The sequence below is a fragment of the Schistocerca serialis genome, chromosome 4, assembly GCF_023864345.2.
Source record: "Schistocerca serialis cubense isolate TAMUIC-IGC-003099 chromosome 4, iqSchSeri2.2, whole genome shotgun sequence".
NCBI classification, from domain to species: Eukaryota; Metazoa; Arthropoda; class Insecta; order Orthoptera; family Acrididae; genus Schistocerca; species Schistocerca serialis.
Genome location: NC_064641.1, coordinates 438,844,070 through 438,869,494, shown reverse-complemented (window position 1 = coordinate 438,869,494; position 25,425 = coordinate 438,844,070). Strand labels below are relative to the sequence as shown.

Here is a 25,425-nt window from a genome sequence, read left to right as displayed (position 1 = left end):
TTCCCCTGATTCCTTAATAACTGAATCCCAGAAGGATCCTGTCAAGATCAAGAATCCTATGACAAACTAATCCATGGAATGTTCTGTGGAGATACAATGCTTGGCTATGTATGACTTACTGGGCTGCGATAGGTGAGTGTGGTGATCAAGTTTAACACATATTTCATGCACTGTGTGCGTTGTCTGACCAATGTAGGCTTTGCACACTGGCAAGGTATTCTGTCGATTCCAGCCTTCTGCAATCTCAGATCATCCTTTGCCAGACTGAGAGGAGCGTACATTTTTGTAGGAGGGCGGGAGATTGCTTTGACATTATGTTCTCTTAAGATTCTACCTAATTTCAACAAAATATTGCCAACTCGTGGAAAGACCACCCTGCCTTGAACTGCTCCTTCTCCTCTTGATCTTGTGGGTGTAATTACTTCAGATCTTTGCACGATTTTTGTCTGGGTTTTTCATTTTACCATTTGAAGTATTTCATCAGGTTCCTATCCCATCTCTATAATGCATAGAAATTTTCTAATCTGCTTTTACACCAACTACACTTATGAAATAATCTTGATTTCCTTTGCATGTGAGTCTCAATGCAAACATCCTTTAAGTGTTCTATAAGATGTGAAAAGCATCAAGTGCCATACTTTTTTCACCGTGAATGTACTGGATTTCAAATTCAAATTCTTGTAAAGCAAGAGCCCATCTAGCAATCTTGTTACATATCAGTTTGCACTGAAGCAGGAAGGATAATGGTGAATGACCTGCCTGTACAATGGCATGTTGTCTGATCAAAAATAGCTGAATCTCTGAGCCCCAAGCAATTGTGAGGGCATCATACTTTCCCCCACTAAAAAATTTTGACTTGAAAATGCTGTCATACAATGTTGTTCCTGCATCCATCCCAGGATAAAATTATTTATGAACATTTGGTGGTTACAATAGTGGAGCTTCTAAGAGCTACTTCCTTGATCTCTTCAAATTCATCCTGCTAGCTGGTGTCCACATGGAATTCTTCTTAATTAATTGCAGTGAAACATATGATAAGCAGTGTCCTTTAATAAAGAATTGGTAGTATTACAGAAGCCCAGATAGGATTAAAGTTATTTTTTTACAAGCTGGTACCAGGATATTTTGAATTGCTTCTAATCTGTTTGGGTATGGTTCAATTCCTCCTGGTGGGATGACATGCCCTGAAAATTATCCCCCCCCCCCCTGCAAATTCCAATTTTTGCAGATTGAGCATAACTCTACCCGATTTAAATGTATTCAGAACTTTTTCCGGTATATGTATGTGCTCTTCCCAAGAAGTGGATGCAACCAACATATTATCTGTGTATACTATTACGTTCTCCAAAAACTTCTCCTCAGGGATCTTATCCAGAGCTTAAACAAATTCTTCAGATGAAACATTTAAACCTAACAACACCTGCTTGAAATGATAGCGACATTCATTATTCAAGAATGTGGTGGATTTTCAGCATGTCTCCTCCAGCTCCAACTGCTAATAACTTCTTGTTATATTGAAACTACTAAGGTAACAAGTGTCATTAAATTTTTGCTAAAGCTTTTCCGTATTTTCTGCCTGCTCTTGTTGGGTAGAAAGTTGCAAGGCTCATAGTTCAGGCATCCAAAAGAGTCTATCTGAGCCATCCTTTTTGATTACTGTGTGTATCAGATTACAATATTTGCCGTCTGATCCTGTGATTATGTCATCCTCTGCCATATACCTGATCTCCTTTTCTAAAGTTTCTCTTCTGCCTGGCAGTGAGGGATACATAGCGAAAGGTGGTGCAAGATCCATATGACTTTGGAACATCTTCTGCCCACCAAACTCTTTCTTGAAGCATGGTAACAGATGTCATACTCTGAAAGCAAACTGTACAGATAACGCTATAGATGCACTTTCATGATAGGCAATGAAAATCTTGTAATGCCATTTTGTTAAATTTTGGAGGTGAAGCAAAGATGACCTCTTAAAAAATAATATAACATGATACAGAAAGTTGCTACATGTGTAACTGTACACTAAAAGCCTAGTTATTGACAGAGAAATTCATGCTCTTTCAAATCTCTCTTTGACTATGGAGTTACTGGTTACTGACATTAAGAGTTTTCACAGACAGGAGGAGTTGGCAGGTTTTCATTGCCTACCCTTTACTTGAGAGTGGGCAGTGCCCAAAGCTAGTAGTGCAAATAAAATGATTTAAAGCAGTCTTGTGAAATAATTTCCTTCATCATATTTATTGAGACTGTGGGGCCCCACCCAGAATGAATTCATCTTGAACAGTTACTGTGGTTGCTACTTAATTTAACATTGACATCCTTTAATCAGTCCAGATTTATTGGAAAATACCTCTGTGTGGAAATGTTAGACTTCTCGCAATTCTTCTATGTTGTTGTTGTTGTGGTCTTCAGTCCTGAGACTGGTTTGATGCAGCTCTCCATGCTACTCTATCCTGTGCAAGCTTTTTCATCTCCCAGTACCTACTGCAACCTACATCCTTCTGAATCTGCTTAGTGTATTCATCTCTTGGTCTCCCTCTACGATTTTTACCCTCCACGCTGCCCTCCAACACTAAATTGGTGATCCCTTGATGCCTCAGAACATGTCCTACCAACCGATCCCTTCTTCTGGTCAAGTTGTGCCACAAACTTCTCTCCTCCCCAATCCTATTCAATACCTCCTCATTAGTTATGTGATCTACCCATCTAATCTTCAGCATTCTTCTGTAGCACCACATTTCGAAAGCTTCTATTCTCTTCTTGTCCAAACTATTTATCGTCCATGTTTCACTTCCATACATGGCTACACTCCATACGAATACTTTCAGAAATGACTTCCTGACACTTAAATCTATACTCGATGTTAACAAATTTCTCTTCTTCAGAAACGCTTTCCTTGCCATTGCCAGCCTACATTTTATATCCTCTCTACTTCGACCATCATCCGTTATTTTGCTCCCCAAATAGCAAAACTCCTTTACTACTTTAAGTGCCTCATTTCCTAATCTAATTCCCTCAGCATCACCCGACTTAATTAGACTACATTCCATTATCCTGGTTTTGCTTTTGTTGATGTTCATCTTATATCCTCCTTTCAAGACACTGTCCATTCCATTCAACTGCTCTTCCAAGTCCTTTGCTGTCTCTGACAGAATTACAATGTCATCGGCGAACCTCAAAGTTTTTATTTCTTCTCCATGAATTTTAATACCTACCCCGAATTTTTCTTTTGTTTCCTTTACTGCTTGCTCAATATACAGATTGAACAACATCGGGGAGAGGCTACAACCCTGTCTTACTCCCTTCCCAACCACTGCTTCCCTTTCATGTCCCTCGACTCTTATAACTGCCATCTGGTTTCTGTACAAATTGTAAATAGCCTTTCGCTCTCTGTATTTTACCCCTGCCACCTTTAGAATTTGAAAGAGAGTATTCCAGTCAACATTGTCAAAAGCTTTCTCTAAATCTACAAATGCTAGAAATGTAGGTTTGCCTTTCCTTAATCTTTCTTCTAAGATAAGTCGTAAGGTCAGTATTGCCTCACGTGTTCCAGTGTTTCTACGGAATCCAAACTGATCTTCCCCGAGGTTGGCTTCTACTAGTTTTTCCATTCGTCTGTAAAGAATTCGTGTTAGTATTTTGCAGCTGTGACTTATTAAGCTGATAGTTCGGTAATTTTCACATCTGTCAACACCTGCTTTCTTTGGGATTGGAATTATTATATTCTTCTTGAAGTCTGAGGGTATTTCGCCTGTTTCATACATCTTGCTCACCAGATGGTAGAGTTTTGTCAGGACTGGCTCTCCCACGGCCGTCAGTAGTTCCAATGGAATATTGTCTACTCCGGGGGCCTTGTTTCGACTTAGGTCATTCAGTGCTCTGTCAAACTCTTCACGCAGTATCGTATCTCCCATTTCATCTTCATCTACATCCTCTTCCATTTCCATAATATTGTCCTCAAGTGCATCGCCCTTGTATAGACCCTCTATATACTCCTTCCACCTTTCTGCTTTCCCTTCTTTGCTTAGAACTGTGTTTCCATCTGAGCTCTTGATATTCATACAAGTCGTTCTCTTATCTCCAAAGGTCTCTTTAATTTTCCTGTAGGCAGTATCTATCTTACCCCTAGTGAGATAGGCCTCTACATCCTTACATTTGTCCTCTAGCCATCCCTGCTTAGCCATTTTGCACTTCCTGTCGATCTCATTTTTGAGACGTTTGTATTCCTTTTTGCCTGTTTCACTTACTGCATTTTTATATTTTCTCCTTTCATCAATTAAATTCAATATTTCTTCTGTTACCCAAGGATTTCTACTAGCCCTCGTCTTTTTACCTACTTGATACTCCGCTGCCTTCACTACTTCATCCCTCAAAGCTACCCATTCTTCCTCTACTGTATTAATTTCCCCCATTCCTGTCAATTGCTCCCTTACGCTCTCCCTGAATCTCTGTACAACCTCTGGTTCTTTTAGTTTATCCAGGTCCCATCTCCTTAAATTCCCACCTTTTTGCAGTTTCTTCAGTTTTAATCTACAGGTCATAACCAATAGAGTGTGGTCAGAGTCCACATCTGCCCCTGGAAATGTCTTACAATTTAAAACCTGGTTCCTAAATCTCTGTCTTACCATTATATAATCTATCTGATACCTTTTAGTATCTCCAGGGTTCTTCCATGTATACAACCTTCTTTCATGATTCTTAAACCAAGTGTTAGTTATGATTATGTTGTGCTCTGTGCAAAATTCTACCAGGCGGCTTCCTCTTTCATTTCTGTCCCCCAATCCATATTCACCTACTATGTTTCCTTCTTTCCCTTTTCCTACACTTGAATTCCAGTCGCCCATGACTATTAAATTTTCGTCTCCCTTCACAATCTGAATAATTTCTTTTATTTCATCATACATTTCTTCAATTTCTTCGTCATCTGCAGAGCTAGTTGGCATATAAACTTGTACTACTGTAGTAGGCGTGGGCTTCGTATCTATCTTGGCCACAATAATGCGTTCACTATGCTGTTTGTAGTAGCTTACCCGCATTCCTATTTTCCTATTCATTATTAAACCTACTCCTGCATTACCCCTATTTGATTTTGTGTTTATAACCCTGTAGTCACCTGACCAGAAGTCTTGTTCCTCCTGCCACCGAACTTCACTAATTCCCACTATATCTAACTTTAACCTATCCATTTCCCTTTTTAAATTTTCTAACCTACCTGCCCGATTAAGGGATCTGACATTCCACGCTCCGATCCGTAGAATGCCAGTTTTCTTTCTCCTGATAACGACGTCCTCTTGAGTAGTCCCCGCCCGGAGATCCGAATGGGGGACTATTTTACCTCCGGAATATTTTACCCAAGAGGACGCCATCATCATGTAATCATACAGTAAAGCTGCATGCCCTCGGGAAAAATCACGGCTGTAGTTTCCCCTTGCTTTCAGCCGTTCGCAGTACCAGCACAGCAAGGCCGTTTTGGTTATTGTTACAAGGCCAGATCAGTCAATCATCCAGACTGTTGCCCTTGCAACTACTGAAAAGGCTGCTGCCCCTCTTCAGGAACCACACGTTTGTCTGGCCTCTCAACAGATACCCCTCCGTTGTGGTTGCACCTACGGTACTGCTATCTGTATCGCTGAGGCACGCAAGCCTCCCCACCAACGGCAAGGTCCATGGTTCATGGGGGGAGGATTCTTCTATGTAAGATGTGGAAAATTTACTCAAACTGTCAATTTTTTTTCCCCCAAATTTTTCACATGGCTTACCAACTTTCTTCTCCTCTCACCATGGACATTTACCGTTCATGTAAACTGGCACTTTTATCGCATTGTCTATAGTCTTAATAATCGTAACTCCCATACTCACGAAGATCATTTCTTCAATAGATCTGATGAAATTAACTTCCAATTCTTTGTTATTATCACAATGCTTAAACTTCCTCTTCCACAATCAATTCTACGTCGCCATTTGCTCAACCTGTTGTTACGAAAAATCCAGTCCAGAGTTAAACATTCATTAATCAATGTAGTCATATGAAAGTGTCTTTTTGAAATCTTGCACCTAGTGAGCACTTGCCCAGTAACTGCTTGACTTTTATGACCAGTTGCTGTGACTATATGCACATGATTTACCGGAAGTACAGGTATGTCTTCTGTTTCATGAAGCTATATATACAAATTTATGGATATTGCTGCAGTATCACATTCAGAGTTTACAATGCCTGCAATTTTACAAACATCTGCACCAAGTTCAGTCACCGGAATTAGAGCATCATTTATAGTTTGTACTTCATTGACAAACTGCCTACTGGCTTCTGTCTCGGGTTCTTCGGCCGACGTTCATCTAATGATTTCTCTGACGTTTCGCCAGCACGAGTGGCTGGCATTGTCAAAGCATCACCCTCCATTGCCGGTGGTGAACTGGACCGGCAATGGAGGGTGAAGCTTTGACAATTCCAGCCACTCGTGCTGGCGAAACGTCAGAGAAATCATTAGATGAACGTCGGCCGAAGAACCCGAGACAGAAGCCAGTAGGCAGTTTGTCAGCAAGTGGCCACGAAAGCCTCAACAATTTTGTACTTCATTCCTTAGTAGTTCAGTCTTGATGTTTTCCGTATCACATTCGATCATTCATACCTTTGGAGACAACCCATTAAATTATTCATATATTCCAGAGTGGTTCTGTTGGTCCCTCTTTCAAAATAATTTTTTCTCGCCTCACCATTTCTATAGTGACTGTCATTGTACAACTCATTTCATCTTGGCTGATTATCACTCTGTTGACTGCATGATGGGCAGCAAGGTTATCTTGCCAAGGTGTTTTGCATCACTGAAAATACTGACTGCAATGTGCTGTGTCTTGTTCAGAATCATCTGGTGCTCCCTAATTGTCAATCTTTCGTAAACAGTCAGTGACTCATCAAAATGACCAAATGTACCTGAAGCTAACTGTCTTCATGCTTTTCATGGCCAATATTTTATTAAAGTAATAACCAGGTCATCATCACTGATGGGATGGTCCAGATAAGTATTTTAATCCTAATATTTCTGAAGGAAATTCGGTGTTTATCCTCTGCTGCAATCATAGTTGTGTATCAAAATTAATTTTTCTTTGATTCTTCATTGTTTCTGTAGAAACCAATACTTGTGAAAGAATACACTTTCAATGTCTGCAAATATAGTGAATTGATCAGCCACATTGTTTCCCTATGCTCTAGCACCTTCACTCGTGTATCGTACACAAATATAGATTTTTTATTTTATTTATTTATTTATTTTTTTAATTTGGGACTCATCCTGAATTCATGTGAAGCCAATTCTAAATTATTTCATAAAATTAACAGGATTTCATTATTTGTGTGACTCAGATTCCTTAAATTGTCCATGGCTGACCATGTTATCAGTGATCATCTTCATCCAACAACCTGCATCACGATTTTATTGCATTGGAGTTCTTACATCTTGTTTGATCAAATTCATGTCATTTGGTGTGTTGGAATTTTTTTACATTCTTCATTGTTTCCTCTAATTCCTGTACTTTCAATTCTAAATCAGAGTTTTGTTATTGCACACCCAAAATTACTGTAATGACGGAATTTTTATTTTGTTCACACTTATTTTTCACAGGAAATACCTTGTTATTCACTACTGTACTGTCCATTAGAGTTTGTTTTACAGTCTTGTGTTAAGGGTTTACTTGAGCCTGTATTTCAATCAGCTTCACTTCTATCTGGAGACAATTTGTTGTAACCTCTTGCTTGAGTTCAGATGGCTGTGCATTTATTGATTCACTACATTTTTTCTTAAACTTACTGAACTGATCCTGCATCTTGTAACAAATATCTATTGCACTTTTTGATTTGATGTTTTGTTCAGATTTGTTCTCAACATGTGCATGAAACGAAACAGTGTTGTTGGAGTGCAAGGATTGGTTTTCAAAACTGAGCACGACTAACCAGCAGTAACCACATCAATGTACCACACACTCTGCAACAACACTAAGAAATAAACTTATGGAAATGTCAAAAATATTAAATTCAGACGTGAAAGAATATGTATGCTCACAGCCTCAAGCCAAATGATGTCCAAAAACCAGCATTAATCAGTGAAAGGAATTGATTGTGATGTCAAGATCAACAGAACCAGTTGGAAGTAAACACCTGAGCCTTTCAAATGAATGCAGCTTTAATGAGCCAAAGATTAAGACTAAAGAAGAAAAACAACAAAGGAATGAATAAGCTACTTCGAACATTTAACAGTACTTATATGCAATAGTTAGCTTAGCACTGGAATCCCTTCATTGTGTTGTCTTTTCCATCTTGCTGTTCTGTTATGTGTGCTATTTTAATTTTCCTGAAATTTTGACATTTGTGTTTGTATTAGTTTCTCCATGTTTCGAGAATTCTGTTGCAGTGCAGCTGTATATTGAATTAATGAATAGTTGCTCCAGTTTCTGAGATTTTCCTTATCCCATGACTGGTTTCAGGTTTCATATTCAAGCCATTTTCCGAGCCACTGAAAAACGGCTTAAATATAAAAACTGAAACCAGTCAAGGAATGCAGAACATGTTAGCAATCTGAGCCTCTATTCATTAATTAGGGTTTGTTCTGAACTATCTGTATGCTCTAGCTTATTCTCCAACCTCTTCTGATAAATATTTTTCATAAACTACCCTTATTCATGCCTTCAGTTCTAATGTTCCCATTGTGATATTTCAATTGTTGACTTACAATTTATGAAGTGAACGCTACAATAAAATATATTGCCTCATACTGTTTTTAAAAATCTGGTGTACTTGTATCTTAAAGAACTGTTAAAAATAGTGTGTATTGGAGTGCACTAGCCAGTACCAGTACATTATCACCCATTTTATTCACCCCATCTCATGAATCTTTCAATGCATGTCTTTTACTGGCAAATCAAAACCTACAGGTTGTTTCTGTCTCTCTTCTTCTTCTTCTTTTTTCTTTAACTACTTGATACTACGTATCCTGCATTTCATCAAGGAGGCTCCATTAGTTAAGGTAAGATGATGATTTGTTCCAATTCTGATAGACAAGGATCCAAAATTGCATCATTTACCTATGTCATAGCACTTAATTCCTACATCTATATCTGCATCTACATACACATACCAGAAGGTACCATACTGTACATGCTATAGGTTACCTTACACTGCTGTTAGTCATTTGCTTTCCCTGTCCACTCTCAAATGGAGTGAGGACAAACCAACTATCCATACACTTCTGTACAAACCTTGATGTCTCTTACCCTGTCTTTTGCGGTTCTTACATGAAATGTATGTTGGTGACACAGTGTTCTGCAGTCTGTTGCAAGGGCCAGTCCTCTAAACTTCCTCAATAGTGTTTTGGGTAATATCACGTCTTCCATCCAAAGATGTCAGTATTTCAGGTCTCACCATAGAAGCAAGCAATTACACAATTCCTCGAATGTGCCAGTGGCACAAATTGGTGATACATTCAGATATGCTGTTCACATGTGATGGTCAGTTTTCAATTTATGTACTAGCATCAGTTAAGGCAATTTTTCATGCAACTGCTGCTGCTGCTGCCATCGTCATTGTTGGCATCTACATCTACATTTACATCTACATAATTACTCTGCAATTCACAATTAAGTGTCTGGCAGAGAGTTCATTGAAACATCTTGATGCTATTTCTCAACTGTTCCACTCTCGAAGAGTGTGGGGGTAGCACACACACTTTAATCTTTCCAGGCAAGCTCTGATTTATTTTATTATGGTGACCATTTCTCCTTCTGTTGGTAGGAGCCAACAAAATATTTTTGCATTTGGAGGAGACAGTTGGTGATTGAAACTTCATGAGACCTTACTGTATTAAAACGTTTTTTGTTTTAATAATTGCCATCCCAATTTGCATATCATATCGATGGCATTCTCTCCCCTATTTCACAATAATAAAAAATGTGCTGACCTTCTTTGAACTTTTTTCATTTCCTCTGTCAATCTTGTCTGATTTCGATCCCATAGCACATGCAATTCTGCATAAGAGGACAGAGTATACACTGTCTCTTTAGTAGGACTTTTGCATTTTTTTTTTTGTGTTCTGTCTATAAAGTGTAGCCATTGGTTTGGATTCCCCGCAACGTGATGTATGTAATCATTCAATTATTCCAGTTTGTTATCTATAATTGCAATCCCTGAGTGTTTAGTCAAATTTATAGCCTTCAGATTTGTGTTATTTATCATACGATCAAAATTTAGCATATTCCTTTTAGAACTCAAAAGGACGGCCTCACATTTTTCATAATTTAGAGTTGACTGCCGCTTTTTACACCTGCAGATATTTTTACAAGATGGTACATGGCAGTATCACCTGCAAACAATCTAAGAGGTCTGCCCAGATTATCTCCTAAATTCTTTAGGTAGATCAGGAACAGCAAAAGGCTTGTAACACTTGCTTGGGGAATGGGGGATGCCAGATATTACTTCTGTTTTTCTCAATGACTTCCTGTCAGTTACTATGAACTGTGGCCTTTATGACAGGAAATCATGGATCCATTTACATAACTGATACAATACTCCATAAGCATGCAATTTGTTTAGAAACTGCTTGTGAGGACAGGTGTCAAAAGCCTTCCGGGAGTCTAAAAAGATGGAATCAGTTTGACATCCACTGTCGATAGCATTCATTACTTCGTGAGAATAAAGGGCTAGTTGTCTTTCATAAGAACGGTATTTTCTGAATCTGTGTTGGCTATTCATCAATAAATCGTTTTCTTTGAGGTAATTCATAATGTTCGAATACAGTATATCTTCCAAAATCCTTTCGTAAATTGACATTAGTGATATGGATCTGTAATTCAGTGGATTACCCCATTTCCTTTCTTGGGTATTGGTACTGACATGTGCAACTTTCCAGCTTTAGGTACAGTGAATGAGTGTTGTATATGCTAAGTATGGAGCTGTTATATCAGCATACTCTGAAAGGAACCTAATTGACATACAATCTGGACCAAAAGTCTTGCCTTGATTAAGCGATTTAAGTTGCGTCACTACTCTGAGGATATCTACTTGTAAGTTACTCATGTTGACAGTTGTTTTTTATTTGAATTCTGGAATATGTCCTCCATCTTCTTTAGTGAAGGAATTTCAGAAAACAATGTTTAGTAACTCTTCTTTAGTGGCACGGTCATCCGTAACATTTCCATCGCTATAACACATTGGAGGTGTTTATTGTGTCTTGCTGCTACTGTATTTTAAACATGACCAGAATTTCTTTGGGTTTTCTGTCAAATTTTGAGACAGTTTCACTGTGGAAACTAATAAAAGTATCTCACATTGTGAAGTTCAGACTAAATTTTGAGCTACTGTAAAACTTCACCAATTTTGGGGATTATGAGTTCTTCTAAAGTTGGCATCCTTCTTCTGTTGCTTCTCCAACTTCTCACCTGTTTAGGGTACCGTGGGGGAAAAGTTCCACCTCTTATTAATTTATTTGGTATACATCTATCAAATGTCATTGATAGTATTTCTTTGAATCTAAACAACATCCCGTCTATGCTTACACAGTCAGTTTAGAAAAAAAACTCTTAGGAATGTATCAAGCAAATTATTATCTTCTTTTTTAAGTAGATGTATTTTGTATTTGTTTTTGGTGGATTTGGATGTTACAGTATTCAGTCCTGCTACAACGACCTTGTGGTCATTAGTCCCTGTATCCATCATGATGCTCGTCATTTGCTCAGGGTTATTTGTTGCTAAGAGGTCCAATATGTTTTTGCAACCATTTATACATTGAGTGGACTCCTGAACTCATTGTTCAAAATCATTTTCAGAGAAATCAGTCAGTACAAATTCTGACAATGTTTTATACCTACCACCAGCTTTGAACATGTAATTTCAACAACATATTGAGTGTAGATTGAAGCTCCCATCAACTATTATTGTATGAATGGGGTACCTATTTGAAATAGGACTCAAGTTTCTTTTGAACTGTTCAATAACTGTATCATATCAGTCGAGGGTTTGTAAAAGCAGCCCATAACAATTGCTGATCAACAAAGACTGAGACTGATGTTTCTCTGATGTTTATTACTCCAGTTTAATGTTTACATGCACTTTTTCAAAGTGCTCACCTACGATTTCAATGCACTTTTTCTAGCATCTCTGCCAGGTCTCAAACACATGATGCAGGCCATTCTTGAGAATTGCTTCAATCTCCTACAGCACAGTATCGGAGTTCTGTTAAAATGCCCTGAAGCTTTGCCTGTAGTGGTGGAAATAATGAAATCACAAGTTGCAAGATCAGGGCTATGAGGGGGATGTGGTACACAGGTGATGTTGAATTGAGCTAGAGACTGCATCTCTTGATTTGCGACAAGAGGCCGTGCATTTTCATGATGAAGTCACCACCCAGTCTGAAAAAGTTCTGGTCATTTCCTTACATTGTGCTTTCTCAGTTTTAGCCAATACTGCTGCTGCACAGTAATTTAAGAGGGAACTGCATGCTGGTACATCATTCCATGACAGTCAAGAATGTGATCACCATCACTTTCACTGCCGATGGAGCAACTTTCACCTTTTTTGTTGTTGGATAACCTAGCAAGTTGCACTCTGTGCTGGGTCATTTTCCTTCACAATCATGGTGATGTAGTCATAACTCATCACCAGCGATGATCTATTCCAGAAATGAATCTCTGCTCCTCTTGCGTCACCTTCAGTATTCGATATTTGAAATGCAAAGTGCATCCACAAAATTTAGCCTTACTACCAAGCTACTGATAAGAGAGTGCTGCTGCCAGTTGACATTATACAGAAAAACCCACTATTTTCAAATAGTCATGGTACAGGTAGGAAACAATCATGGAAGCTAAGGGGAAAAAATCAGTCTGAGTTTCTGTTGATCAGCACTCACATTAATTTGCTCGGGTGCCAAGTATAATCTCTATCCATACTACCTCACAGGAACTAGCTACATCAGTTCTACCACAAAGTATTGCTTCTGACTGCAATAAACACTCTACCAACATGGTTATATCCTTCGTAAAAATTTCACTGAACTTCTCAGCTTGAAACAACTTACTGTACCTATAACAGTTTGAGCCTCACTGCTTCCTATTAGCACTTGGAGCTGGAACAGCTGTGACAGTTTGCAACTATAATACGAATTGTTTACAGGTCCACCCTCATCTTGTGTTTGCCGTGGCCCCCGTCAGACTGACTCCCTTTCTGTAGTTTCCAGAGACCCTCTAACCTAAAAATGCCCAGCCCCCTCCACCTACGTATTCACTTCCTGTGTAACGTGGACCCTTGACCTATTAAGTAGAATCTGAAAACCCACCATCCTGTGGTGTGAGTTAAGGAATTTGCAGCCCACATGGCTGCAGAACTTGACTGAGCCTCTGATTCAGATCCTTTACTCATTTCTGCACTGAAAGTCCATAGTCAGTCGTGTCTAGGTGCTACAGATCGTGAGCTCTGCCTGCATCTCACAAGCAAGACTGGGAGTCTTGACCACTTCTATGAGCTGCCTGATACCAGAGAGAATCTACTCCAATCCAAAGATACACACACACATAATTAGTACTGGCATAAGTCACCACTGCAGTTGCAGTGTGTTCTTCATGGCATTTGGGAGCAGCTTTTCCACGTCTGGAATGACTCCTCCCAGTATGCACACCGCCACACACCGTTGGGTGGCTTGCGGAGTATCAATGTAGATGTAGAGTACATGCTGGATTCCTTCCCCTCCTTGGCAGCCATATTGCTAAGGGTGCCGTCACATGCCTAATATTGGAACTCCTAGCTACCTGTAATCCAACCCTGTAAGACTGCCCAGATTATGCAGGCCAAGAGATTTCCCCTGAAACAGGGCAAGTGTCTGCATCTGGCTCAGGATGTTTATCAGACACAGTCACCACTTGCAATCTGTTTGTTTGATGAATCGGAGAGGCCCTCTGATCAGCCCCCTGGAAAGTTTTTCACTGATTGTCACACCTTGGAACAACCTTGCACTCAATCACAGATGAGGGGTCAGCCTCAGTGCAGGCAGTATCCAGGGCGGCCACAGTAGTGGACCAATCTGGGAACTCGGGGACATGCAAGACATTCCTCAAATCCCCGCATCTGACCCCCACTGTGATGCCCATTGGCAATAGCCTCAAGCTGTGTGACTGAAGCCAGCACCGTGATGCCCATTGGCATCAGCATCAAGCTGTGTGACTGAAGCCAGCACCATCTGGAGCTGTGAGTAGAGCATCATTTGTACCTTCAGTCCAAAGACTTGTTTAATGCAAGCCTCTTCATCTCTGAATAACTACTCCACTCTCTATCCATTTGAACATGCTTACTGTAGCCACCTGTAGGTTCTTGTTTCCAATTTTTATCCTCCCACCCTTCCCTTCATTCCAGTTTGAATATTCCTTTATGTCTCAGGAAGTGTCTTAGCAGTCAACGACTTATTTTAGTCAATTTGTGCCACAAATTTCTTTTCTCCTCAATTTGACTCTGTAACTTCTCATTGGTTATTTGATTCATCCACGTAATATCCCGTACTCTCCTACATTTCAAAAGCTTCTATTCTCTTTTTGTCTGAATAGCTTTTGACGACATATCACTTCCATACAAGGATATGCTCCAGACAAGTACCTTCAGAAAAGACTTCCTAATATTTCAGTTTATATTAGATGTTAATAAATTCCTCTTTACTTCACAAATGCTTTTTAAGTGGCTTATGGCAGATCAGATATAGAGAAATGGAAGCCCAGGTGGTCAATGAAAAGGAAGTTTGGTAAAAGTCGGACATCAGGTAAGGAATGACTTTATTGTTCATATGATGTGTTATAGAATTTATTCATCAGATATTCAGGAGCAGTTGCTGCACATAGATAAGGCATTTCAAGTTGTATGGGAAACAAACATTCACAGCCTGCCTGTGAATGTTGTTTCTCATACAACTTGAATTGCCTACATGCTGAAGATAGGACATTGAGCCTTAAGAGGTCATTATGGTGTGCTGGTTCTGGAGAGTGGACCAGTATCATCTCCCAAACCAAGAAATCCATTTAAGCATGTTTGCTCTGAGGATCAGAACACTGGAAACAGCAATCCCTAGGAAGCCCATGCAAATGAGCTGTCCAGTCCCTGTATGACTGTCCAATTTTTTTTTAAATTTTTTTTTCAGATGAAAGTCCCATGTCAGGTGGCTGCCATGTCTACTTGGATATCAAAATAGTCCAACAAACAGGATTTTAAAGGTCCATGTTGCAAAATATTGGATTTTGATCTCAGCATTGAGCTGCTGCAGGAGGTGATAGATTTATGCTCCTGCGTGGGTGGGGACTGGAAGAACTGGACAGGAAGGGAAGATACAACTTACTATACAACAGAGTAAAGACTATGACATGGGATCAAAACAGAGCAGGAAGTGCTACCATGGAAATTTTGAGTAAAGACGAAGAGGTAGTGTACAAAGATCACGACGAAGTCCTCCAGAGATGGGAAGAATCTCTAAAAGAGCTATATGACACAGATCGCAAACACAAAACTCTGGAACTTGAATCACTCAACATACGCTGTTGAGTGATTCAAGTGATGACGAGAAAATACTAACCCTCATATTGGAAGAAGTAAAGTCTGCCATAGCTGCAATGAAAAATGGCAAAGCGAAAGGTACAGATACAATACTGGGAGAAATATTAAAATGCTTGAACCAAGATGGAATAAGAGAATTTTTGAGGTTATGTAATAAAATATATGACAGTGATGAATTGCCTGAGGACTTGCTGACAACAGTAATGATTTCATTACCGAAAAAAACAAGGAACCAAGAAATGCAGTGATCACAGGAGAATCATCCTCATTTCACATGCAGCCAAAGTGATGTTAAGAGTAATTAATAAGAGAGTTGAAAAAGTAATGTAGGAGAATCTTGGCGAGGAGCAATTTGGCTTTAGACTGAATACAGGCACCAGAGATGCAATAGGCCTCCTACGAATCTTGGGAGAAAGGTTTATTGGAAAAGGAAGAGACCTATATATGGGCTTCATCGATATAGAGAAGGCATTTGACAATGTGGCTTCGGACAAGCTGGTGACTATAATGAGGGAAAAGAGAGTGGACTGGAAAACCAGAAGACTTAATCAAAAAGTCTAACTAAAGTGAGAGGAGAAAGTACAAACTGGATCAGACTAGAAAAAGGAGTGAGACAGGCAGGCTGTCTATCACTTACCATTTTCAACCTCTACTTAGAAAATACAATTGACCAATGCTCATTAGATGACAAAGGAGTAGCAATTGGAGGAAGAAGAGTGGGGTGTTTGAGGTTTGCTGATGACATGGTCCTTCTAGCCACAGGGGAAAAAGAATTACAGGATTTAGTGGACATCATTGAAGCTAACGGAAAAAATTATGGAATGAAAATTAACACAAAGAAAACAAAAGTATTGACACTAGGAGGAAATAAAGAAATAAAACTTATGCTTATGGAGAAATATTAGAAAAGGTGCAAAATTTTAAGTATCTTGGAAGCAGGGTAGAAATTAGAACAAGGATAGCAGTGGCAAAAGAGGCATTTTATTAGAAAAGGAGAATTTTCTGCAGTGAACTCAGGAAAAGACTCATAAAATGTCTTGTCTGCAGTGTTCTTCTGTATGGCACTGAAACATGGACTCTGAGGAAGAAAGACAGAGAAAGGCTGGAGGCTTTTGAGATGTGGACCTGACGGAGAATGGGAAGAATAAGTTGGATGGACAGAGTAAAAAATGAAGATGTACTGAGAAAAGTGGGAGAGAAAAGTCAGTTACTAGATGTAATAAAAAGAAGAAAAAGAAATTGGATTGGGTATATATCAAGAAAGAATGACAGACTGATAAAAACAGTTTTACAAGGTTATGTAGAGTGGGAAAGGAAGCAAGGAAGAAAGAGATTTCATATATTGGATGACGTGATGGACGGTACAACATACAGGAGCCTTAAGAAGGAAGCAGTGGATCACAGAAAATGGAGAGTCAAAGGACCTGCTAATATAGCAGAAAACTGATGTTGATGATGATGATGATGATGATGATGATGATAGGAAAAAAAGGTTCACTGCTAGTCATTACCTAAAATCCTGTGAGCGATTAAGTGCTGTTTTACCGATGAGTCGATGTGAGATAACTCTGTGGAGATTTCTGGTGATGGCAGACATCTATAACATCAGCTCCTGAGCCTGTTGGGTGCTTTGTATAAGTAGTAAGACTTGAGTCGTCAAATCTGTAGATGTAGACACATTGAAATGAGGAGCAAAGATCAGTCCATCAGAAACTTCGAAAGCACATGAAGAAGAACTGTTTACCTGGGGCATATCACAACTGTGCACGCAGAAAAATACTTCTTTGTCATTTGAAGTAAGCCATGCCAGATTTGACATAGAGAAAATATGGTCCAAGAAGACAATGAAAAGTAAGTTTGTTGAAATCAGCATACAACATCAACTCTGCTTCTTTGGAGCATAATTACACCACACAAGAAATAGTTCACTATTAAGTTTCTGTCTTTGAAAGACCAGATGGACTGTCAGCCACTGAAAACTGAATCACAGTTACTAGAGTCAGAGTACAGGTTCATAAGAAACTGATTGAGTCTAATTACACAAACACTGCATTGGACCAAAATTCATAAATTCTGGATGTCTGTGTTGTAGAGGCCAAGTCTCACAGCTTGAGGATGACTGCTGGCAGCCCCACATAACACCAAAGGTGAAGATCCCAGACAGGTAGAACAGCATTGAATGACAGGTCACGGAAGGATTCCAGCAGAGTGATTAAGGAGCTGTGGCAGCAGTCACCATAAAGTCCAGAGAGAGCTTGTTTGTGCAGAACTGACTGGCTGTAGCCACACGTCAGCCTAAAAACTGTTGAGACACCAGAATACAGTGAGACCTCTTTTCGAGTGCGTGAGTGAGTCCATGCTGACTGTGCCGTCTTGGTGCAATGCTACTGCTGCCCATCGGTGAGCTAAGTGCTGGGAACTGCAGTTGCAGTGTTCACCATTGTACCAGTTTCAATTTTGGCAAAAGCCACCTGTAGTGCAGTGCTGTTATGCTGGAGGGCTGTGAGCCCAAAGACAGCAATAGCCATTCTGCATTTTTTACCCTCTCTTCTTTGACCAACATCAGTTATTTTTCTGCCCAAATAGCTAAACTGATCTATACTTTTATTGTCTCATTTCCTAATCTAATTCCCTGAGCATCACCTGCTCTAATTTGACTAATTTCCATGACACTTGTTTTACTTTCGTTGATGTCAATCTTATATCATCTTTTCAGGAGGCAATCCATTCTGAACAACTGGTCTTCCAAGTTGTTTGGAACATCTGGCAGAATTACAAAGTCACCTGCAGATTTCTTCTTCTTGAAAACTGAGGATATTTTACCTCTCTTGGATATTTTTCGCACGATATAGAATAGTTTTGTCATGACTGGCTCACCCAAGAGTCTCAATAATTCAAGGAGAATGTCATCTATTCCCTTAGCCTAGTTTCCAGTTAGACTTTTAATGCTCTGTCAAATTCTGTATCATATCTCCCATCTCATATTCAGCTGCTTACTCTGCTCTTTCTATAATATTGACCTCAAGTTTGTTTCTCTTGTACAGCCCTTCTGGGTTTTCTTTCCACCTTTCAGCTTACCCTTCTTTGCTTAGTGTTGGCTTGCCATCTAAGCTCTTGATATTTACACAGTTGGTTCTCTTTTCTCCAAAGGTTTTTTTAAATTTTCTAGTAGGCAGCAACTTCCTTTCTCCTAGTAATGGATGCTTCTACAGCTTTGCACTTATTGTCTAGTTACTCCTGCTTAATGATTCTGTATTTTCAGTCACTCTCATTTTTAAATATATGTATTCCATTTTACCTTCTTCATGTTCAGCATTTGTATGGACACAAGTGTAGTGTGTGAATAAGCAGACGTTGCCTGTTATTTCTCAAATTGTTGAACCGTTTACCCTATATAACGTAGTGATTATTTTACAAAATGCCATAAAGAGATGACAGTTCCAGATGCATCACAGTTTCTACCAACTATTTACAGAGTACAGCAACGAGCTGTAAAAATTAAGTACTTCATCAGTTAAAAATTCCTTACATCACACTGTAAAATTCATCTGTAAACAGTTCATACTTTTCACATGTTGTATGTGAGTATACGTTACTGAAAGGAAGTGTGCTAAGGTAGTAGCAATAAAAATTACCAGTAGTCTTAATTTAACAAGTGTATAATAACTGTATTTCGGCTGTTGCCTAAGCTGTAATTTAGAAATTAGTAGTGAAGGTTTTGGATTTTTGTGTGTGTGTGTGTGTGTGTGTGTGTGTGTGTGTGTGTGTGTGTGTGAGAGAGAGAGAGAGAGAGAGAGAGAGAGAGAGAGAGAGAGAGAGAGAGAGAGAGACCCCTTCCTTGTTTTCATCTAACAGGTTTTAACTCAAACAGGAATGGTCATTTGGTCCATGTAACTATGTAATAGTGCTCCTTTGTGTATTTATTTCACTTGAGAGTGAAGTTTTTATTTAAGAACTGATTTCATTTCAGCTTCTTGGAGAAGAGAGGTTCAAAGCTATTGATAAAATTAAGACTGTTGGATCAACATACATGGCTGCTGTTGGCTTGATGCCTGATTTGCGTATCCTGGATGACGATGATGATGCAAGTGCAGGGTATTATCTCAGCACTTTAGTAGAATTTGTGTTTGCTATGCGTGAAAAATTAGTGAACATAAATGAAAATTCATACAACAACTTCATGTTGCGCGTCGGTAAGTTTTTATCAATAATCATTATAAAGTTTATTATTAGTTCTTATTGGTTCTTCTCACCAGCACTTTAAAATATTTGGAATGAGTTGCATATAGTTACCTGAGAATGTGACTTACTAAATTCTTGACACTTTATTTTCATATGAAACAATCACAAAATACTTCAAAGCATTTTCTGGTTTTAATCTACATTAGCCACACTCTGTGACAAAACATTACCTGGTGTTGGTGTCACCATTTGCTACTTCCATTTTGCAGTTCCAGTGATGGCCAATGTCTACTGAAACTGGCCAACATTTCAAAGTGATTTGTGATTTTGTCTCTGTGCTACTGGGGACTTTGTAACATTAACTGATGAGAAATTCAACACCATTTACAATCCATTCTTTGCTACTAACCACCATAGGGCATGTACATAATCTTAAATTTGTGTTTTTGTGTGTGTGTGTGTGTGTGTGTGTGTGTGTGTGTGTGTGTGTGTGTGTGTGTGTCATGTCCCACATTTCCTCCTGAACTGTTGGCTATATTTAAACCAGACTTGGTACACGTGTCACTTAGTGCTTGGAAAAGAACCACTGTGCGGGTAAAAAAAACCCTACCAGGAAGGGAAAAAAGGGGGGGGGGGAGAGAGAGAGAGAGAGAGAGAGAGAGAGAGAGAGAGAGTGTGTGTGTGTAGATCATGACTTGTAGATATCTAGACTATATTCATGTAGTATTTGAAAATGAGAGCACTTAGTGACTTGGAACCAACTTTACATGTAATTTCAAACCTTTACAAGATTTTTCTAACTGACAGCCCCTGCAAAATGATGAAAGGATAAAAAGTTTATCGCTTACTAAATTTTCACTGTTAATGTAGTATAACTGAAGCATCAGGCATGACCTTTTGTTATTATGTATTTACCAGTAACTCTGTTACAACACATTTTGCAGACATTATTCTTATATACAATTGAATGTACTTGCAAAAATATATCAATGTACAACACATACCTCAGGAGTTATGATGTCATAAACACTGCAATATGTGAAAATGAAACTGTGGGAGCAAGTTTTGCAAGAGATACAGGTGAAATGTGTGTATAAAAATGTGTGCAGTATGTTGAATTTATGTGAAACATAAGTGACGTATGTACACAGTCAAAACTATGGGTAAAAAGCTCCTCCTAAACCCCTGGATTGATTTCGACAAAGCTCTGTATACATATTACTTACTATGTGGAAAGAAGTAGTGTGTGGGTAAGAACCAACAGGCTCCTTGTGGTGGGGGGTGATAATGTGGAGCAAGAAAGGGGGAGGAGGAAATAGAAAGAGGATCGACACAAGAGGAGTAGGAGGAAATAGACAGAGAAGGAAGAGAGGAGGAGATGGACAGAGAGAGGGTCAGGAAGTAGAGAGGGGGAGGTGGAGATATGGACGGAGACTGGGGGGAGGAGGAGATATGGACAGAGACTGAATTGAATCAAATTGCTGAAGTTCAATAGTTCACTCAAGACTTTGTTGTTGTGGTCTTCAGTCCTGATACTGGTTTGATGCAGCTCTCCATGCTACTCTATCCTGTGCAAGCTTCTTCATCTCCCAGTACGTACTGCAGCCTACATCCTTCTGAATCTGCTCAGTGTATTCATCTCTTGGTCTCCCTCTATGATTTTTACCCTTCACGCTGCCCTCCAGTACTAAATTGGTGATCCCTTGATGCCTCAGAACATGTCCTACCAACCGATCCCTTCTTGTAGTCAAGTTGTGCCACAAACTCCTCTTCTCCCCAATTCTATTCAGTACCTCCTCATTAATTATATGATCTATCCATCTAATCTTTGGCATTCTTCTGTAGCACCACATTTTGAAAGCTTCTATTCTCTTCTTGTCCAAACTATTTATTGTCCATGTTTCACGTCCATACACGGCTACACTCCATACAAATACTTTCAGAAATGACTTCCTGACACTTAAATCTATACTCGATGTTAACAAATTTCTCTTCTTCAGAAATGCTTTCCTTATCACTGCCAGTCTACATTTTATATCCTCTCTACTTCAGCCATCATCAGCTATTTTGCTCCCCAAATAGCAAAACTCATTTACTACTTTAAGCGTCTCATTTCCTAATTTAATTCCCACAGCATCACCTGATTTAATTCGACTACATTCCATTATCCTCGTTTTGCTTTTGTTGATGTTCATCTTATATCCTCCTTTCAAGACACTATCCATTCCGTTCAACTGCTCTTCCAAGTCCTTTGCTGTCTCTGACAGAATTACAATGTCATCGGCGAACCTTAAAGTTTTTATTCCTTCTCCATGGATTTTAATACCTACTCCGAATTTGTCTTTTGTTTCTTTTACTGCTTGCTCAATATACAGATTGGTCAACATCGGGGAGAGGCTACAACCCTGTCTCACTCCCTTCCCAACCACTGCTTCCCTTTCATGTCCCTCGACTCATTAATAACTGCCCTCTGGTTTCTGTACAAATTGTAAATAGCCTTTCGCTCCCTGTATTTTACACCTGCCACCTTCAGAATTTGAAAGAGTATTCCAGTCAACATTGTCAAAAAGCTTTCTCTAAGTCTACAAATGCTAGAAACGTAGGTTTGCCTTTTCTTAATCTAGCTTCTAAAATAAGTCGTAGGGTCAGTATTGCCTCACATGTTCCCATATTTCTACGGAATCCAAACTGATCTTCCCTGAGGTCAGCTTTACCAGTTTTTCCATTCGTCTGTAAAGAATTCGCATTAGTATTTTGCAGCCGTGACTTATTAAACTGATAGTTCAGTAATTTTCACATCTGTCAACGCCTGCTTTCTTTGGGATTGGAATTATTATATTCTTCTTGATGTCTGAAGGTATTTCGCCTGTCTCATACATTTTGCTCGCAGATGGTAGAGTTTTGTCAGGACTGGCTCTCCTAAGGCTGTCAGTAGTTGTAATGGAATGTTGTCTACTCCCGGGGCCTTGTTTCGACTTAGGTCTTCCAGTGCTCTATCAAACTCTCCACGCAGTATGATATCTCCCATTTCATCTTCATGAAATGGAAGATATACTGCGTGAAGAGTTTATAGAATAAAAAATCACCTTAACAGAAGTTCAGTCATTAATAATGATACTAGCACTCAGAGTTCAAAATATTTCTAATTCCTGAATTGGTACGCATTGAAAGTGTGAAGTAGCTGCACACTGAAATAATGCTAAGTCTCAATCAACAACGAAACTTACATGGTGGGCCATCCATGCAAACCTTACAAAACACAACCTTACCAACAAACTCACAAATATCAAAAGATCTACCAACCGTTCTCTACCTGCCTATTTGAAAAACTTGGTCATGTTGATCACCCCAAGGTTCAGTGGAGTAGCTTACAACTAGACCACCATTCTCACGATTACACATATTAAAACTTTCACTTGTTTCAGACATACATTACATATACTTCTAGCTTATTTGCAGTCTGATATTACATTATTAAAATCTGTACATTGCTGAATGAACAACTTATATTTAAACTTCTTGTATATTTTGTGTCGTAGGCATTTGACTGTGTTAATCACAATATTCTTTTAAGTAAATTACTGTAGAATACTACAGTGTAACAGGATATGCTGCAAAATGGTTCAAATTGTATATATCTGACAGAGAACAAAGGCTGTCAATAGGAAACTGATGTGTATTAAGCTATCAGTCATCATCCTACTGGGAACCAGTAACATGTAATGTCTCCCAGTGTTTCATCTTAGGGCCCTTACTTTTTCTGGTGTATCTCTATGACCTTTCACCAGTAACATTACCATGTGCCATGTTTTTTTTGTTTGTAGATGATACAAACTTTGCAGTGAATAGTAGATCAAGTACAGCATTAGAAAGATCAGCTAATGAAATTTTCATGAACATTAATCAATGGTTCCTAGCCAATTCCCTGTCATTAAGCCTTGAAAAAACATACTATATGCAGTTCAGAACATGTAAAGGTTTCCTACCAATATACGCCTTAAATATGACAACAAGCAGATTGAAGAAGTTGACAGTGTTAAATTCGTGGTATTACTGTGTGCTGACATATTTAAATGGGAGGAACATCCCAGAGAACTGCTGAAGCATTAAACACATTTATGTTTGCATTGCGAATGTTTTCAGACATAGGTGATATAAAAATGAAAAAGCTAGCATACTATGTGTACTTTCATTCCATAATGTCATCCAGGATTATTTTCTGGGGTAACTCATAAAGCCAAGCTAAAGTTTTCTGAGCCCAGAAACGTGCAATCAAATTATTTGTGGTGTGTACTCAAGAACGTACTGCAGTAGGCTGTTTAAGGAACTGGGGATACTAATTAGTGCTTCCCAATATATTTATTCCTTAATGAAATTTGTCATTAAAATGTATCTTCTTTTTCCAAACCAACAGCTCAGTTCATGGAGGCAGTACTAGAAATAAGAATAACTTTCACAAAGATTTAAAGTCACTTTGGTTCGGAAAGATGTCCACTATTCAGCAGTACACATTTTCAAGAACTTGCCAGCAGCCATACAAAGTTTAACTAACAATTAAGTTCAGTTTTAGAAGAGTCTAAAGGATTTATTGGTGGCCAACTCCTCCTACTCTACTGATCAATTTCTTAGCAGAACCAATTGATGCATGTGTTACTAATGATATTGCATAATGTGCATGTTGCTTACACTCAGACTTCTGTACAAATTTTGTGCAGTATAATGTGAACATGGTAAATAAGTGCTGTAAAATGATTATTTATGCTTGGCTACAGTAGCCCAAGAATGATCATATCAACTTAAGTATACTGAACATTTAATATGTGATGACAACTGTTACATACTTTGAAATGTAAACAAGCTTAAGATTTTCTGAACAATTCCACATCCATAAGGGAAATTTAAGTTTGGATCTGTAGATGGTACATTAGCAGATCTGATCTAATGTTGTAAATATTTATTGTGTATTATTGTTTTCTGACATGTTCCACATCCTAGAGGTTCTTCTCATTATGGATCAACTGGAATGAAAAGTACATCTAATCTAATCTACAAACCTTGTCTGGGAGATCAAAATGTCCAATGAACGTATAGTGAGGGCATTGCTGCAAACACCCTAACTTACACTGTAAACAGAACAGTTAAAACCTAGTAGAGTTCATACCTTTATTCAGTTTGCCACTCCAGTACTGTGACTCATATCCTCTCATCTTACAAAAATTAACTTATTGAAAAATCTATAGTGTGCATGTGGATAAATCTGGCATTATTTCAAGAATTGATCAGTAAATTATTTCTAACAATATGTGTATTTGAACAACAATAATAGAACCATGATATTGTTTAGCTGACATAAAGTCCTATCCAACTGTGTTTATAAGCATAGGTTGCATATCTGTAGCATCTGCTACCAATTTTATTTACAATTTTCAGTATGAATGTTAAAAACTTCATTAATAATTAATTCATACATATGGCAAAACTGTTAATGAGTTTGTCTCTTTATTGAATTTCTACACTGTCTTTGGATTTTCTGTAGACTGTCTGGAGATGGTTTGTGAGTTTTTAGTGAATATTCAGAGCTTCAGTTTTAGCACAATCAAAACCAGGCCACTTTGTTTCGTGTCCATATTCATGTGGTGGCAGTTTCATCATCCACCATGGGATTTTCGAGTAGTGTT

General features: G+C 38.7%; 1 protein-coding gene across 1 annotated transcript in view; it reads left to right on the top strand.

Annotated features, from left to right (window-relative positions):
- The window catches only part of LOC126475054 (Ca(2+)/calmodulin-responsive adenylate cyclase), a 375,710-nt gene that overhangs the window by 265,667 nt on the left and 84,618 nt on the right, over positions 1-25,425 (top strand). The window contains exon 19 of the mRNA XM_050102605.1: positions 19,536-19,758. Within this exon, the coding sequence (XP_049958562.1) occupies positions 19,536-19,758 (223 nt within the window). The remainder of the gene's footprint in view (positions 1-19,535; positions 19,759-25,425) is intronic.